This window comes from Chiloscyllium plagiosum, unplaced genomic scaffold, assembly GCF_037043375.1.
Source record: "Chiloscyllium plagiosum isolate Xiang-an unplaced genomic scaffold, Cpla_swu_hap1 HiC_scaffold_2, whole genome shotgun sequence".
Lineage (NCBI taxonomy): Eukaryota > Metazoa > Chordata > Chondrichthyes > Orectolobiformes > Hemiscylliidae > Chiloscyllium > Chiloscyllium plagiosum.
The window spans coordinates 69,180,462-69,198,168 of record NW_028270140.1 but is presented as its reverse complement, the minus strand read 5'-3'; the positions used below and the strand labels follow the sequence as shown (position 1 = coordinate 69,198,168).

The following is a 17,707-nucleotide window of genomic DNA, read 5'->3' as shown; positions in this document are numbered from 1 at the left end:
TGCCCATGTTGAAAGGGAGAATATGACGATAGGGTGTCATAGAGGCATGGTATATGAGACAAGATTGGAAAGATAGCATCAGAAATTTGTTAGAACTAATGGAGACAAGCCCTCCATGAAACTCGCCAAAATTGACACATTGCTGATTTCTGGTAAAATACAGCCCAACCTGTTTATCCTTTCCTAATAACTATAATTCCTCAGTTCTGTTGTCATCCTTGTAAATATTTATTTATCATCATTGCTAATGCATTTATGTCCTTTTCATAGTATATAGATCAAGACTTATCAACTTCTTCTCTCAGGTTTCTGCAAGGCCTACAGATTCTGCATAACTTGGTCTGTTAATATACTGTTTTGATCATGTTTTCCAACTGCTGTCAACCTTGTGGTCTGTCTTAAGTTTGGACCAGTATTCTGGATGTATGCAAATGACTTAATGGCAAATAATGTGATTAAAAACAACATTTTAATAAATCATTCGCAAACAATTATAAACAATAAAATATAAGATAACATTATTAGAAAGAGTATACCGTGTGAGTATATAGAAAGAGAAACCACTTTATTATAGTACAAATGCTTTTTTTTAAACTTAAAAGGCTTTTGCCTGAGGCAGTATATGTAGCTATAATCAAATTGGCCCTAAAACCCTTCAACTTAGACTTTTTGGAGCCTGTGTTTTTTACGACTTCTCTGAAAGAAAAACAAGGACAACATAGCCTTATTAAAGGAGCAGCATTGTCACAAGTGTAAATTGCACATTTTGAACCAGACAATCCAGCACTGATCCTTGGGATCCACTTCCTACCTTCTGTCTCTTTGAAGGACTATACTTTACTATTATTTTTGATGCCAAAATGAAAACTAATGAATCAGGTTCAATCAAATGAATGGTACTTTTTATCAGTCTAGTGACATAATGGAAATGTTCATGCATGAACGTATTCTTACACAATGTTCACATCTCACCAACCATACATTAACACACTTAAACATACACCCATGTATAATCAAATGCATACATAAATATTTACAAACATTCAATATACCTTAGTTGCCGTGCAAATATTATTGCAACTCTCAACACACTTACTGCAAGAGACATTTAATGTCTGTCAATAACAAGATCCTATAAATCTTTCTACAATTGAACCAATGTTTTGTCTGTTCAGCCTCCTCAGAACTTGTGGAATGAAATATCAACAGGTGCAAGAATTCTATTCAAAGCACAAAACTATTATTCATCGTGTAATTCTGATCATCTTCCTGACAGGTAGTGTTTATGATATGTTAATAACTGAAAACATGATTAATTACATATTAAAATTTAATATGTGTACAAAATGTATTGTATACAAACATTATTTGTGTAATATCTTTACATGTGTTCTTCTAAGGGGAAACATTCCTATGTAAACAATTATAATGAAAAAAAAACTGGAATGTAAGGATTTGTTTATAACAATTATTGCTTTGAAAAAAAGGCATTTTGTTTCCCCCAATAATAACTGAAGTTACATGTTTAAATACGGATAATACTTTCAGGGGTTTTCATCATCTCCATATTTTCAACTTCCTGGGAAATCAGAGCATTCACTGCAGAAGCACTGATTGTTTACTTTCAATCTTTTGTGGACTGATTGGCAAACTCAATTTGAGGACTTACAAGATTGTCAGGTTAGGTCTGTTTTCCCACTTAGCAGAAAGAACCTGGACCCTGGAATAACAGACGTTCTGCCATTTGACATTGTTCATTTTTGGCCAGTTCCGTCAAACCTTCATATGTAGCAGCAAGAAGGTATAGTAAGGCTGTGTTAACGACAATGCCACGGTGCCACGGCACGGTGGCACAGTGGTTAGCACTGCTGCCTCACAGCGCCTGAGACCCGGGTTCAATTCCCGCCTCAGGCGACTGACTGTGTGGAGTTTGCACGTTCTCCCCGTGTCTGCATGGGTTTCCTCCGGGTGCACCGGTTTCTTCCCACAGTCCAAAGATGTGCAGGTCAGGTGAATTGGCCATGCTAAAATTGCCCATAGTGTTAGGTAAGGGGTAAGTGTAGGGGTATGGGTGGGTTGCGCTTCGGCGGGTCGGTGTGGACTTGTTGGGCCGAAGGGCCTGTTTCCACACTGTAATGTAATCTAATCTAAAAAAAAGTGTATCTATCATAGGTTTGTCACTGAATTCAGAAGCTTAAATTCTAAAACACTGCTTCCAGTGTATGTACTCTGGCCCTCAGCTAGTAAGTAGAAAGGATTCCTTAACAAACCAATAAAACATGCATTCAGGCACTAGGGAAGGCAATCTGCAGATATACATTAAATTGTTTTGACTGTTTATAGTAACTAGGCTGAAAAATTATTTGTTTATTGACTGAGTGACAGATCTGCATTTGAAAACACACAACAAAATTACTATTGTGATTTGGAATTGGCATTTCCATTTCATACTATGGTGAAATAAAACTCTTAGCCACTCTTACGCAAGATATATTGGCCTTGGAGAGAGTGCAATGTAGGTTTACAAAAATTACCCCTGAACTGCAGGGGGTTAAGTTATAAAGATTGATTATACAAATATGCTTGTTTCAGTAGAATTTAGAAAGTTAAGGGTTATCTGAACGAAGTCTTCAAGATAACAATGGGAAAAGATGGTAAATAAAGATAAACTATTTCCACTGCTTAGAGATTCTATAATAGGGAGCACAATCTAAAAATGAGGATCAGACCATTCAGGAAAGATGTTAGTAAGCACCTCTTCACCCAGAGTAATAGAGGTTTGGACAAAGCTTCCGCAAAAATGGCAGTTGTTGCTAGATTGTTCGTAATTTTAAATCTGTGAGATGGATAAAGCTTTGAAAAGGTATTAAGGGATATGGGCCAAAGGCAGGTAGATGGAGTTAGGCCACCAATCAGCCCTGATCTCATTGTATGGCAGAACAGGCTCAAGGGACTAAATGGTCTATTTCTGCTCCTGTATTCCAGTGTTTCTTATTGATTGCCATCTTTTATTCTTCTTCAAACTCTGCTCATCATCTTTTGTGAACTGTGCAGCTGTTTCACTTAATCCCATTCTTAGATCTTGCTCAAGGCAAACATTTTGGAAAGTGCACCATGAGATCACAGTTTTAGAGACTTGACTGAGAACAAGCTGCTGATCTTCTCTTGACCAATGAAATTTACTGAAACTATTAATTCAGAATTCCAGTAGTTTAATGTATACTCAGATGAATGAAGCTCATTGTGCTTTCAGTCTGAAACTCTGCTGGTCTAATGTGTTAACAGTCATAAAAAGTTGGTGGTGAAAATTTAACAATTATCTGAATGGGAGGGTTCATAAAAATGAATAAAATATGAAATAAAGATTTTGCAATCAGTCGTTCAGCCATGAGTGCTGAATGGATAATCCATCACTGCTCCCTCCAGTATCATAAATATTAGTCTTCATTGAATTTGATTTGATCCATTTGATATCAAGAAATGCTGAGTACACTGAATGCAGCAAGGCAGTAGGCCCCAGCGCCATTATGCTTGAGGTGCTGGAGACTTGTGCTGCAGGAAGAGCTGTACCTCGAGCTAAACCTTGTGGTGTAGCTACAACTGGCATCTCTGTGAAATTCTGGAGGATCTTCCAGCATATCCAGTCCTCAAAAAAAAATCATAAACCAATTAGTTGCTGACCCATCAGCCAATTGTAGTCATTTCACAAGTGATGAGAGGTAAACAGTGGCACTTCCTCATTAATAAATGCTCACTAATGTTCTATTTGAACTAGGACCAATAACTTCCAGACCTCATTCAGCCTTTGCCCAAACTTGGAAAAAGATTTAAAATCCAGAAGTGAAGTAAGATGAATGCCTTTGTCATCAAGTCAGCATTTGATTGATTTGTGGCAGGTACTTCTAGTAAAACTGAACTTCTGTGAATGATGTCATATGCTGGATGAAGTCTTATCTAGCATGGAGGAAACTGGTTTTGATTGCTAGAGGCTATTTATCTCAGTTTCAGGATCCCATTACATGAGTTCCTCAAAGTGATATCCTTAGACTGACCTGTTCAGCTGCCTTATCAGCGACCTTCCTGTCCATCGGAAGATCTGAAAAAGGATATTTTCTGACAATTATACAGTTTCATTTGCAACTCCTTATGCTGCAAACATGGATACATTTGGGCTTATGCTAATAAGTGCCAGTTGACATTTTTGTCAGGTATGTATCTCCTTTTGACATTCAGCAGCATTACTATTGTATCCTGTCATATGCATCCTGAGTTTGCCGTTGTCCAGGAACTTAACTGAAGCAGCCAATTAAATATTGTGGCTACAAGATTAGATCAGAGGCTGTGTACTTAACAATGACTAGCTTGTCTCTTGAGTTCCTGATCTACAAGGTTAGCAATGTGATGGAATACTCTCCATTTGCTGAGATGAGTATAATACCTATGAGCTCAACAACTACATAATAAAACAGCCTATATGATTGGCATTCCATTTTTGTTACTGTAAACATTCACTCTTTTAAAGGCAGGTACTCTGACTCGAGACAACATGAATGGATAGCAGCAGCACGGATACTTTGGGAGACTGAAAGCACTTTGGATTGACATAACTTTTTAGATTTGCGTGTAGACTACTGATGGCCACAATTACGTTGTTAGGGACTGTTAAGCTCTTAGTCAGTCATAAAAGAAAAGCCCTTGAATCTGAATTATTGAATTTAATAGACTCTGCATTCGCAAAACTAATTGTCAAACAATACTTGTTGTTCCTTGGAAAGACCCAGCCAAATAAAAGTTCAGAGCTTTGATAATTCCATCAGTTATTTGTCTGAGTCATTGAAGCAGTAAACACTCTTGTGCACAAGACCCTTTCCTGATTCTTTGTGGCCTAAGACAAAATTTCTAACTAGTTGTATGGAAGGCACTATATCCTGATGGGATATGTGTTATTTAGATGCTGCCTGATCCATAAGAAATAGGAAGAGAAGTAAGCTGTTTGACGTTTTGAACCTGCTCTTCCATTATTAGGATCACGGCTGATCTGACATGCCTTACATTCAGGTGCTGCTGCATCCTCTACTGATCAAGAATCCATCTCAGCCTTAAAGATGCACAAAGACTCTGCCCCCCATCTCTCTGTGGTAAGGAGTTCCACAGACTCTCAACTGTGTGACAGAAGAAATTCCTCCTCATCTCAGTCTTAAATTGGCTGGTGAGACTCTGCTATGCAGGAAAACACCATTTCTGCATTTACCCTGTCAAGCCCCTGATATTTCAATGAGATCACCACTCATTCTTTTAAACTTCAATGAGTAGAATCCAACCTATTTAACCTTCGCTCATAAGGCAATCCCTGCATACTGGGGATCATCCTAGAGAGCAAACTCTGAGTTGCCGATAATGAAATAAAATATTTTCTGAGATAAGGGAACCAGTACTCTCAATACTACAAAGAACAAAGAAAATTTACAGCCCAGGAACAGGCCTTTCAGCCCTTCAAGCCTGAGCCAATCCAAATGTACTGTCGGTCAATTCCTAAACATTTGTAACCCTCTGCTCCCCACCTACTCATGCATCTGTCCAGATGCATCTTAAATGAATCTACCGTGCCTGTCTCTACCACCTCTGCTGGCAATGCGTTCCAAATGCCCACCATCCTGTGTGTGCAGTACTTGCTGCGTGTATCCCTTAAACTTTCCACCTCTCACCTTGAAAGCATGACCTCTGGTTATTGAATCCTTCACCCTGGGAAAAAGCTTGTTTCTGTCCACCCTGTCTATACCCTTCATGATTTTGTAAACCTCAATCAGGTCCCCCTCAATCTCCTTTTTTCTAGTGAAAATAAACCTAACCTGCTCAACCTCTCTTCATAGCTAGCACCTTGCATACCAGGCAACATCTTCGTAAACCTTCTCTGCACCCTCTCCAAAGCGTCCACATCCTTTTGGTAATGTGGCGACCAAAACTGTACACAATACTCTAAATGCGGCCGAACCAATGTCTTGTACAATTTTAACATGACTTGCCAGCTCTTACACTCAATACCCTATCCATTGAAGGCAAGCATACTATATGCCTTCTTGACCACTCTATCCACCAGTGCAGCAACCTTCAGGGTACAATGGACCTGCACTCCCAAATCTCTCTGCCCATCAACTTTTCCCAAGGTTCTTCCATTCATTGTATAATTCGCTCTAGAATTAGGTTTGCCTAAATGCATCACCTCACATTTGTCTGGATTGAAAGCCATCTGCCACTTTTCCACCCAACTCTCCAGTCTATCTATATCCTCCTGTATTCTCTGACAGTCCCTTATGCTTTCTGCTACTCCGCTAATCTTTGTGTCATCTGCAAACTTGCTGATCATACCAACAATGCCTCTTCCAGATCATTTATGTATATAACAAACAGTGGCCCCAATACTGACCCCTGTGGAACACCATTGGTCACCTTTCTCAATTTCGAGAAACTCCCTTCAACTACTACTCTCTGTCTCCTGTTGCTCAACTAGTTCTTTATCCACCTCGCTAGAACACCCTGCACACCATGTGACTTCACTTTCTCCATTAGTCTACAATGGGGAACCTTATCAAATGCTTTACTGAAGTCCATGTATATGACATCAACAGCCCTTCCTTCATCTAACAACTTAATCACTTCCTCAAAGAACTGTATTAAGTTGGTAAGGCATGATCTCCCCCACACAAAAACATGTTACTTATCACTGAGAAGTTCATTCTTTTCTAAACATAAATAGATCCCATCTCTTAGTACCCTCACAGCAACTTCCCCACCACCGACGTCCGGCTCACTGGTCTGCAGTTACCCAGAATATCCCTCCTACCCTTCTTGTACAGGGGGACAACATAAGCTACCCTCCAGTCCTCCGGCACCTCACCTGTATTTCAGGATGCCACAAAGATATCTGTCAGGGATTTTCCTGCTCCTTGGATGCTGCCTGAACTGCTGTGCTTTTCCAGCACCACTCTAATCCAGAATCTGATTTCCAGCGTCTGCAGTCATTGTTTTTACCCATCTGTCAGGGCCCCAGCTATTTCCTCTCTCTCCTCCTTCAGCAACCTGGGATAGATCCCATCCAGTCCTGGGGATTTGTCCACCTTAATAACCTCTAGCATACCCAACACATCTTTCCTACTTATGCCAACGTGATCCAGACTAATGAAACTTCTATCTCTAATCTCAAGATTCTTCATGTTCCTCTCCTCAGTGAACACTGATGCAAAGTAATCATTCAGAATCTCAACCATTCTCTCAGGTTCAGAACACAGCCTTCCTTCGTTATCTTTTGTGGACCAATCCTTTCTCTACTTACCCACTTGCTTCTTATGTAAGAATAAAATGCTTTGGTATTTTCCTTAATTCTGCTTGCTAAGGCTTTTTCATGACCCCTTTTCATCCACTTGATTCTTTGTTTAAGACTTGTCCTTCTCTTCCGATATTCCTCCAGGGCCCGTTCTGTTCGTAGCTGCCTAGACCTTATGTACGCTTCCCTTTTCCTCTTGGCTAGTCGTACAATTTCTCCTGTCATCCACGGTTCATGAATCTTGCGCTTCCTATCCTTTGCCTTTAACGGGACATGCCTATCCTGCACTACTGCTCAGATATGGAATCACAGTTTCAGCAAGACTGCCTTACTGTTATACTCTAACTTGAAATAAGGACTAATCTCTATTAGCCTTTGTGTTCTCCTGGCTTCTCTAGCCGTTTCCTCTTCCTCCCAACATTTGCACCATATATAAGGATTCAAATATGGGACCTCATATTTAAACATTTCTCTAATTTTAGAAAATTCCTTCAAAAGGTTAAGTCTGGGTTCAAGATTCTACTGTTCACCAGACAGTGATATTCAAAATGTCTTCTCAAAATACAGTTAAATAGCAAAATCTACAGCCTCTGATTTTGATGTACTGTCACCAAATTTACAGATGACACAAAACTGTGGGAAGGCAAGCAGTGAGGATGATGCAAGGAATGTAAAAAGGGTTATCGATAGACTAAGTCAGCTAGCAAAAACCTGGCAGATAGAATATAATATGAATATGTGAGGTTGTGCACTTCGCAGAAGGAATATAAGGGTTAAGGATGTCTCAAAGTGGTTAAAGCATATTGTTAAAGGGGAGAGTGAGAAGCCACAAGTTGTTGTACATGTTAGTAGGAACAAAACAGTTAGGAAAAGAGCTAAGTTTTTGCAGAGTTCATTTAAGAGGTTTGGTAGGTTAAAAAGCAGAACCTGGAAGGTAATAATCTCTGGTTTACTCCGGGTGCCATATTCTAATGAGAATAGGAATAAAAAAAAGAAAGATAAATTAATGGCTGAAGAGATGCTGCAATTTGCAATTATTGGATCAGGATAGGCAGCATGGTGGCTCAGTGGTTAGCACTGCTGCCTCACAGCGCCAGGTCCCAGGTTCGATTCCAGCCTTGGATGACTGTTTGTGTGGAGTTTGCACATTCTCCCCGTGTCTGCATGGGTTTCCTCTGGATGGTCCGGTTTCCTCCCATATTCCAAAGATGTGCAGGTCAGGTGAATTGGCTATGCTAAATTGTCCATAGTTGTTAGGAGCATCTGTCGGGGGGGTGATTTACTCTTCGGAGGGTCAGTGTGGACTTGTTGGGCCGAAGGGCCTGTTTCCACACTGTAGGGAATCTAACCTAATCAATCTCTTCTGGGCAAACAAAAACCCTGCTGAAAAGGGATGGATTTCACTTAAATTGAAAAGGGACCAACATCCTGATGGGCAGATGTGCTAGTTCTATTTTGGGAGCCTTTAAGCTGGGAGAAGCAAGGTAGAAGGTTCCTAAGTAGCAGAAAAAATAAAAAGACAGATAAGAATGATTCTGAACCAGAAAAGAGCAAGTCCATTAGAAAAGGCAGATGAACAAGTCAGTGGTGCGTGTATGGAATGAGCTGCCAGAGATTGTGGTGGAGGCTGGTACAATTACAGCGTTTAAACAGTATCTGGATGGGTATATGAATAGGAAGGGTTTAAAGGGATATGAGTTGAGAGTATGTTGCTGGAAAAGCACAGCAGGTCAGGCAGCATCCGAGGAGCAGGAAAGTTGACATTTCTGGCCAGAGCCCTTCATCAGGAATGAAGGTGGGAGCCTCATGGTTGGAGAGATAAGTGGGGGCTGGGAGCCTCGGGGGTGGAGAGATAAATAAAAGTGATATGGGCCAAGTACTGGCAAATGAGACTAGATTAGTTTAGGATATCTGGTTGGCATGGATGAGTTGGACCAAAGGATCTGTTTCCGTGCTGTACATCTCTATGACTCTAAGAGAAAGAGGTAACTTTGAAGGATCTGACTGCATTTATTTCAATGCAAGGGGTCTTATTGGTAAGGCTGATGAATTCTGGGCATGTATGGGAATGTGGGACTCGGACATAATAGCTATGCACAGGCACAGTATATAGGTGGAGAGATAATGGCCTGTGCGCTTCCCTCCACTTCACCTGATGAAGGAGCAATGATTTCAAATAAACCTGGAGGACTATAACCTGGTGTCATGTGACTTCTGACTTTCTCCACCCTAGTCCAACACCAACACATCAACATCATGGTCACTCATTTAAGACAGAGGTGAAGAGGATGTTTTTCTGAGTGTTGAAAATTTGTGGAATTCTTTCCCACAGAATGTTGTGAGCCCTGAGTGCTAAATATATTTAAGGCTGGGATAGACAGATTTCTAATCATAAAGGGAATCCAGGGTTATGGGAATAAGATAGAAAAGTGGATTTGAGGATTATCAGATCATCCTTGATCTCATTGAAAGATGAAGTGGACCTGATGGGGCAAATAGCCTACTTCTGTACCTATGAGAAAGTGAGCACTGCAGAGCTGAAGATCAGAGTCAAAGAGTGTGGTGCTGGAAAAGTACAGCTGGTCAAGCAACATCTGAGGAGCAGGAGAATCGACATTTTGGGCATAAGTCCTTCCTCATGTGGGCTTGTGCCCAATACGTCGATTCTCCTGCTCCTCAGATGCTGCCTGACCGGCTGTGCTTTTCCCGCTCCATACTCTTCCATTTCTGTATCTATGTTTTACGGTCTTTCCTTTTTTATTAAGTTATTTCTTACTTGATCAGCATGAAAGGTATAGTTACATCATCAACTAAGCGACATTGGTTTAGGCTGAACATGTGTTGCTGTCTACCATCTTTAGCAGAGTTTTTGACAATGTAGAAACTAGGAAAATCCCTGTAGATTTGATGCTAACCCCAAATTGTACTTTAGGATTTGTTGTTAGTGTAGTGAAATGTAACAGCTAATTTGCAAACACAGAGATTCCAAATTCCAACAACAAGATAAATAATTATATCAATTTTTCTGAAGTTTGTTAAGGCATAGTTGTTGGACAGGACATTGGGAGAATTCCTCCTTGCTTATTTCACTTTTAAAAGTGCAAATTAATCTTTTATTCCACCTGAAATAGATTAATGTCTCTCCTGAAAATTAGCAATTCACACAGTACAATGTTCCTTCGCTATTACATTATAATGTAAGAATGTCTGCTCAAGCATCTGAGTGGGACTTGAGTCCCTGGTGGAGTTGTATACATGAATTTAAGTATATTTCATTTATTTTGCAGGGTACTTTTGCATGGTGATTGCAGCATGTATTTTGAACTTTCAAAGAGCTCTTGGACTTCTTATTTTAACACTGATTGCCATTTTCTTTTACTTTTGGGATATGCTTATTGAGAAGTATGAAGATACAATTGCTGAGTTTATTTCTTTACATAGCAAATTCCTCGGACAACACTGGATTTTATTCAAAATGTGAGTAAAGCATGTATCTAGACATCTATATCAATTCAATTGAGTTTATTCTTTTTATACAATTTATGTATTTTTATGCTTAGTGTCAGTATTTCATTTTTAACTTTTTGTATAATATGCATCTAGTCTTCCCAAGGGCTTCATAGGCTGACGAAATGGTGAATTTGTCCACCATTTCTCAGTTGCAGGCAGTTAGGTGTTGCAGCCGCACGGGTCTGGCAAGGAGTGGTGATGGGCCTCATTGTAGTCCGGTGCCAGTGAACGCTCGCACGCTGACTTCGTAAATTCTAGTGGGATCAAGGATTGAGAACATGTGGATGTGGTCTTGACATTTGTACCAATGTATTCATAATAAACATAGAATGTGTTCACAGCATTATGTTTTATAACATTAGTATAGCGGCTGTAATTTTGTCATGAATCATCTGGGTGATCCAAATTAAGGCTCTGTTGTTATGCACACGACTTCCTGACTCAGTATGAAGCTTGAGAGAGTCACCGTGATGATCTCCAGAAGTTATTTCTCTCTAATTCCTCTGATCAGATTCTTTGTCCTGCTTTACCAGTCTTAAGCTAATTTGCCTGACCTGTCCATTTTCCTTTATTGAATTTTCCACAAAATTCCTTATAATTTTCAAATTTAATTAATAATGTGACCTATCCTTTCTTCCAAATCATTAATGAAAAGAAGCAGATCCACCATTGAACTCTGTGAATCCTACTCTCAAAGAGTTTCTGTTGGAACATTTAATTTAAAATCCTTTTGTACAATGTATCAAGAAGCTTTTTGAAAATCCAAGAGAGTGATCTGATGTTTAAAAGCAGAATAAAGTTTCACCTTTCCAGCCGTAGAAAATATGCCAAATTTTCCAGAGGAGAGCACCTCTTTCTATGTTTTTTATACTAAAAGTATTGTGGATATCTGCAATCAAGCAAGCTAACAAAAGCATGTGTTATGTTGATCCAAAAAGGAGAGAGATAATTAATTAGTTGAATGGTGCTTAAGATTCATCTGAAGTTATGTGATCAATACCATACATATATGATGTTCTGTAAAATTGACCCTCTGGAAAGACAAGTATTGATTATTTAAGACAATAGTGTAAGATGGTGTTGTAATGACTGTGTAAGATTGTGTAGAGGAGATGTGGATTGAATAAATATTCTAGAGATTTATTTCATTCATCTGCAAGGTGTGGCCAAACCAACTCGGCCTCAACCTTTCTGTGGCAGAGGATTCCACGAGCTCACCACTTTCTGGGTGAAGAGATTTCTCCCCATTTTAGTTCTAAATGGCCTCCCATGTGACTGTGACTCCTAGTTCTGGAGTTGCCAGTCATTGGGAACATCCTTCCTTCATTTGCCTTGTCTTGTCCGCTTAGAATTTTAAAGCTTTCTGTGAGATTCCCCTTAATTCTTCTCAACTCCAGTGAACATAGTCCTAGCTGATCCAGGATCTTGTCATATGTTAGTACTGTCATCACAGGAATCAGTCTGATAAATGTTTGTTACACTCCCTCCATAGCCACAACATACCGCTACAGATAAGGCAACAAACTGTACACACTACTGCTGGTCTGATCAAGACCCTGTACAGCTGAGCAAGGATATCTTTGCTCCTGTACTTGAATCCTCTTGCTATGGAAGCCAACATACTATTTGTCGCCTTTACTACCTGCTGCACCTGCATGCTTGCTTTCAGTAAATGGTGTACAACGACGCCCAATTCTTGTTGCATCTCCCCCTTTCCTAATCTACTACTATTCAGATAATAATCTCATCCTGGCTTTTGCTACCAAAGTGGATAACCTTATATTTATCCACTGTATACTTCATCTGCCATGCACTTGCCCCACCTACTCAACATGTCCAAACCACACTAAAGCATCTCTGTTCTCACAGTTCGCCCTCCCAACCAGTTTTATGTCATCTGCAAGTTGATAGTTCATTTAGTAACTGAGGTCCAAGCATTGGACTCTGTGGTTCACCACTAGCCATTGCCTGCCACTTGGAAGATTTATTCCTACTGTTTGTTTCCTGTCTGCTTTAACTTCTCTATCCATGTCTACCCCAATTTCTTGAGTGAGACATTATTGAAAGCCTTCTGAAAGTCCAAATAAGTCACATCAACTGCCTTTTCCTTATCAAGTCTACTAGGTACATCCGTGAAACATTCCAACACGTTTGTCAAGCATGATTTATCTTTCATGAGCTCATATTGACTCTGTCCAATTCTGTCACGGTTTTCAAGTACATTGATGTTAAATTTTTTGTATTGGACATTGGGATTTTCCTGAACAGAGATTGATATCCCATCACCAAGACATCCTTTATTTACATGTGCGCACCACACTGGCTGTGGCTAGCCAGCTCGACATTAGTCCCCTGAAATCATGAGACTCTGAATCCCCTGTTTATTTTTTTTTTCTTTTCTTTTCTTTTTCTTTTTTGTGTGATCAAAAACAGTGAAGGGGAGGGTAGGGACTAAATCAAAATAGAGTTGAAGGAAGAAATGATGCAAAACTCCCCTTTTTCTTTTTAATCCCCTGTTTATATCTATCAGCTAGGGCTCCCTGATTGGTCCAGGTTAACAACTGCATTCAAGGATCTTGTAATCAATAATAACCATTTGGTTCTGATCACTATACCCAAGTACCAATGTTGGGCTAACCAGTCTATAATTCTATTTTCCCTCTATCTCCTTTTTAAAATGATAGTGTTACATTAGCTATCTTCCAAACAATAAAATCTGTTCTAGAGTTAGTAGAATCTTGAAAAATGACCACTAATGCATCCACTGTTTCTGGGTCACATCCTTAAATACTCTGGGATGTTGATTATTGGCCTCTTGGAATTTGTTGGCCTTTAATTCCATCAATATCCCCAACACCATTTACCTACTAATACTGACTCTCTTTAGTTCTTTCCTTTAACTTGAGTTTATACTCCACAACATTTTTGAAATGTTGTTTGTGTTTTCATTTGTAAGGCAGAGCTAAAGTATGTATTGGGTTTGTTTGTCATCTCTTTGTTTCTGGTTATAACTTGCCATGTTTTTGATTACATTTGTCTTCATTAATCTTTACCTCTTCATGTATTGGTAGAAACTTTTACATTCAGTTCATACTTGCCTCATAATTTACTCTTGTACTATTTTCAAACCACAGCTCTTCCCCCACCCCCCACCCCCGCCGGCCGCAACAACCACCCCAATCCACACAGTCAATCTCCCAATCCTCAGGTCTGCTGCTTTTTTGATCTGTTTTTATGCCCCTTTCCTGAAATCTGCCATCCAAGTAGTGTGGTTGGGGAGGGAGTTTCTGTATTTTGACACAGTAACAGTGAAGGAACAGTGGTATAATGCCAAGACAGGATGGTGTGTGTTTTGAAGGGGATCCTATAGATAGTGGTGTTCCCATGTATCTTCTACCCTCGTTCTTCTAGGTGGTGGAGGTCGTGGACTTGGAAGCTTCAGTCTAAGGAGCCTTGGTGAAATGTTGCAGTGCATCTTGGGGGCACACTACCCCCACTATGTGTCAGTCATGGAGGGAGTGAATGTTGAATGTCCCAAAGGAAGAGGGATTGCTTTGTCCTGGATGGCTTTTTAAATATTATTGGAGTTGCACCCATCCATGAAACTGGAGCATATTCTGTCATCCTTGTGATTTGTGTCTTGCAGATGGTGCATAGGCTTTAAGGACTCAGGAGGTGAAATGCCTACTGCAAAATTTCCAACCTTTCTCTTGTAGCTACAGAATTCCAATGGCTGGTCCAGTTCAGATTTTGGTCAATGGAGATTCTGAAGAAATTGATGGTGGGGAATTCAGTGATGTTATTGCCATTGAATGTTACGGGATATAGACTTTTATATCTACCTTCCCTTGTCTATCAAGTTTATTGATAGCTATCGATATCAATAACTCAAGGCTGTCAAAACAACAGGATATACACGATTGTTCTTTATTGAAGCAAGGTACACTCCAAAAATAGTACAATAATACTAATACATGATAAGCTTACTCATATAATGCTTGCAGTCCCACATGAACTGGTTTACATGGACTTGTCCAAGGATCAGACCAAAACAGGTCTAGCCTACTCTGCCTCAATCTCCAGTCGTTGATCAGACACCTCCTAGTCTTCAGCTAGCTAACTATCGATCTGAGGCACCATTTTTTGACTCCATCCAAAGAAGCAACTTGTATGATAAAACATTAACACTGTCGAGTTTTGAGCTGTTAATTAGACAGACCATTGGCAGACATCACAAATGTACCATTGTGAGGTATTCTTCCATTCCTTCAAACTTTTGCCTGTTTTCCTTGAAAAGAGGGTTATCCTTTGATTTTTAACAAACCTTGACCTCAGGTAGGCTTGCTCATGATTGCTGCAGCTTTTGTGTTATCTAATTAATCAGATGATATTTGCACAACATTACCGTATGATCAACTGCATCTTGTTTTACAAACAAATGATCAATCATATCCAATGCACTGCATCTGGTTTAAATCAGAGCTTCAGTCAGACACAATGTGTCTGCAGTTTGCTTCATCACCTGCTGAATTACAGCACTTTTTAACAAGCATATTTCCTCAGAAAACATGCAAAATGTTAAGAAATGGCCCAGTGATCTTTCAAATTATTAGGTCACCCATCCAACAGATTGACCTTTCAATAGTGTAGGCTTCAATTTTTTTTCTTTTATTTCAGCTAAGAGAATAAAAGCTAAATTCAGGATGAGATTATTGACTTGTAGCGAGTACAACCATTTTCCTTTATGCTCGGACAACTCTAGTCAATGGAGAATTTTCCCTATGATTGTGATTGTATCCAGTTTTGCTAGGGCTCCTTGATGCCATACTGGTTGAAAGATTAGCTTCATATCACTTCCTGTCTTGTGTTCAACTGTTTTGTCCATGTTTTTAGATCAAGGTTTTAGTGAGTTCAGGAGCTGGCGAACCTGATGAACCCAAACTGAATGTCAGTGAGCAAGTTATTGCTAAGTAAGAGCCACTTAATAGCACTGTTGATGACACGTTCCATCACTTTTCTGATGATCAAGAGTAAACTTGGCTGGGTTTGATGTGCCATTCTTTTTGTATACAGGACATAGCGAGGCAATTTTCCACATCAGCAGGCCCTTTGGCCAATAAGTCCACACCGACCCTTCGAAGAGTAACCCACCCAGACCTATTTCCCTCTGACTAATGCACCTAACACTATGGGAAAATTAGCATGGCCAATTCACCTGACCTGCACATCTTTGGACTGTGGGAGGAAAACGGAGCACCCGGAGTAAATCCACGCAGACGCGGGGAGAATGTGCAAACTCCACACAGCCAGTCATCCAAGGCTGGAATTGAACTTGGGACCTTGGTGCTGTGAGGCAGCAGTGCTAACCACTGAGCCACCGTGCCGCCCCACATTGTTGGGTAGATGCCAGTGCTGATGCTGTACTGAAACAGCTTAATTAAGGCTTCAGCATGCTCTGGAATATGTCTTCGGTCCTATTGTTGAGGCCCACAACCTTTTCAGCATCCAGTACCTTTCACTGTTTTTTAATATCATATGTGAAATGAATCAACTGCATGGTGGCAGCTGTGGGGCTGGTACCCTCAGGAGAATTCTGAAATGGATTGTCCACGGGGCACTGAGTTTGAAAATGCTTTAGCCTTGTGTTTTCCACTGATGCACTGGGCTCCCTCACCGTTAATAATGGGGATATTTGTGGAATCTCCTCTTCCAGTGATTTGACGAATTATCCACCACTGTTCGTGACTGGATGCAATGCAACGGCAGAGCTCAAATCAGATTTGTTGGTTGTGGGATCATTTAGCTTGCCTATCACATTCTGATTCTTTTTTGACAAAGAAATAATCATGAGTTGTAGCTTCAACAAATTGACATCTCACTTTTGGGAATGCCTTGTGCTGCATGTGGCAAGTCTACCTGAACTTTGCACTGAATGAGGATTGATTCACTGGCTTGTTAGTAATGGTAGAATGGGGAAATGATGTTTGAATACAATTCTGCTGCTTCTGACAGCCACAACTGATAATGGATGCCCAGTTAGGTTTATTTTTTATCTTTCCCATTCAGCAACAATCAGACAAAACAATGGATGTTGTCCTCAATCTGAAGAAGGGACTGTGTTTCCACAAGACTGTTTGGTGCTCCTTTTTACAGATACTTTCATGAACAGATGTGTCTGCAACAGATAGATTTGTGAGAATGAAGCTAGGTACATTTTTCTGTCCAACTGCCATAAGCCCAGTCCAGCAGCCACATCCTTTAGGACTTGTCCAGCTTGGTCATTTGTGGTGTTGCTGAACCACCCTTGGTGATTGATGTTTCCCACCAAGTGTATATTTTGTGACCTTTCTTCCCTCCAGTGTATCCTCCAAGTGGTGTCCAATGTGGAAGAGAACTGATTCATCATCACAGGGAAGGAGACAGCAATAGATGATAATCAGCAGGATTACTCTCATTTTACTTGATGCTATAAGACTTCATGATGTCTGGAGTCAATATTGAGGACTCTCAGGGAAATTCCCTTGCAATTGTATATCACTGTGCCACCACATCTGGTGGCTCTGTTGGGTCAGAGCATACTCAGAGGTGGTGATGGTGGTATAGAACAGTGTAGCACAGTACAGGCCCTTCAGTCCATGATGTTGTGCCAAGCATTTATCTTAATATAAGATCAAGCTCAACCAAACAGCCCCCAATTTACTGCCATCCATTTGCTTGTTCTACAGTGGCTTAAATATCCCTAATTTCTCTGAATCTACTACGACCGCTGGCAATGCATTCTACGCACCCAACTCATGAACCTACCTCTGACATCTCCCCTATACCTTCCTCCAGTCACCTTAAAATTATGACTCCTTGTGACAGCCATTTCTGTCC

The 17,707-nt window shown here is 40.2% G+C and overlaps 1 protein-coding gene across 6 annotated transcripts in view; it reads left to right on the top strand.

Annotated features, from left to right (window-relative positions):
• LOC122561322 (solute carrier family 28 member 3-like) overlaps positions 1-17,707 on the top strand; it is a 228,942-nt gene that overhangs the window by 44,288 nt on the left and 166,947 nt on the right. For all 6 annotated transcript variants that reach the window (XM_087997568.1, XM_043713029.2, XM_087997563.1 and 3 more), the window contains 2 exons: positions 1,176-1,276; positions 10,609-10,798. In XM_087997568.1, coding sequence (XP_087853694.1) covers positions 1,195-1,276; positions 10,609-10,798 — 272 coding nt within the window. In that variant the 5' untranslated portion in view covers positions 1,176-1,194. The remainder of the gene's footprint in view (positions 1-1,175; positions 1,277-10,608; positions 10,799-17,707) is intronic.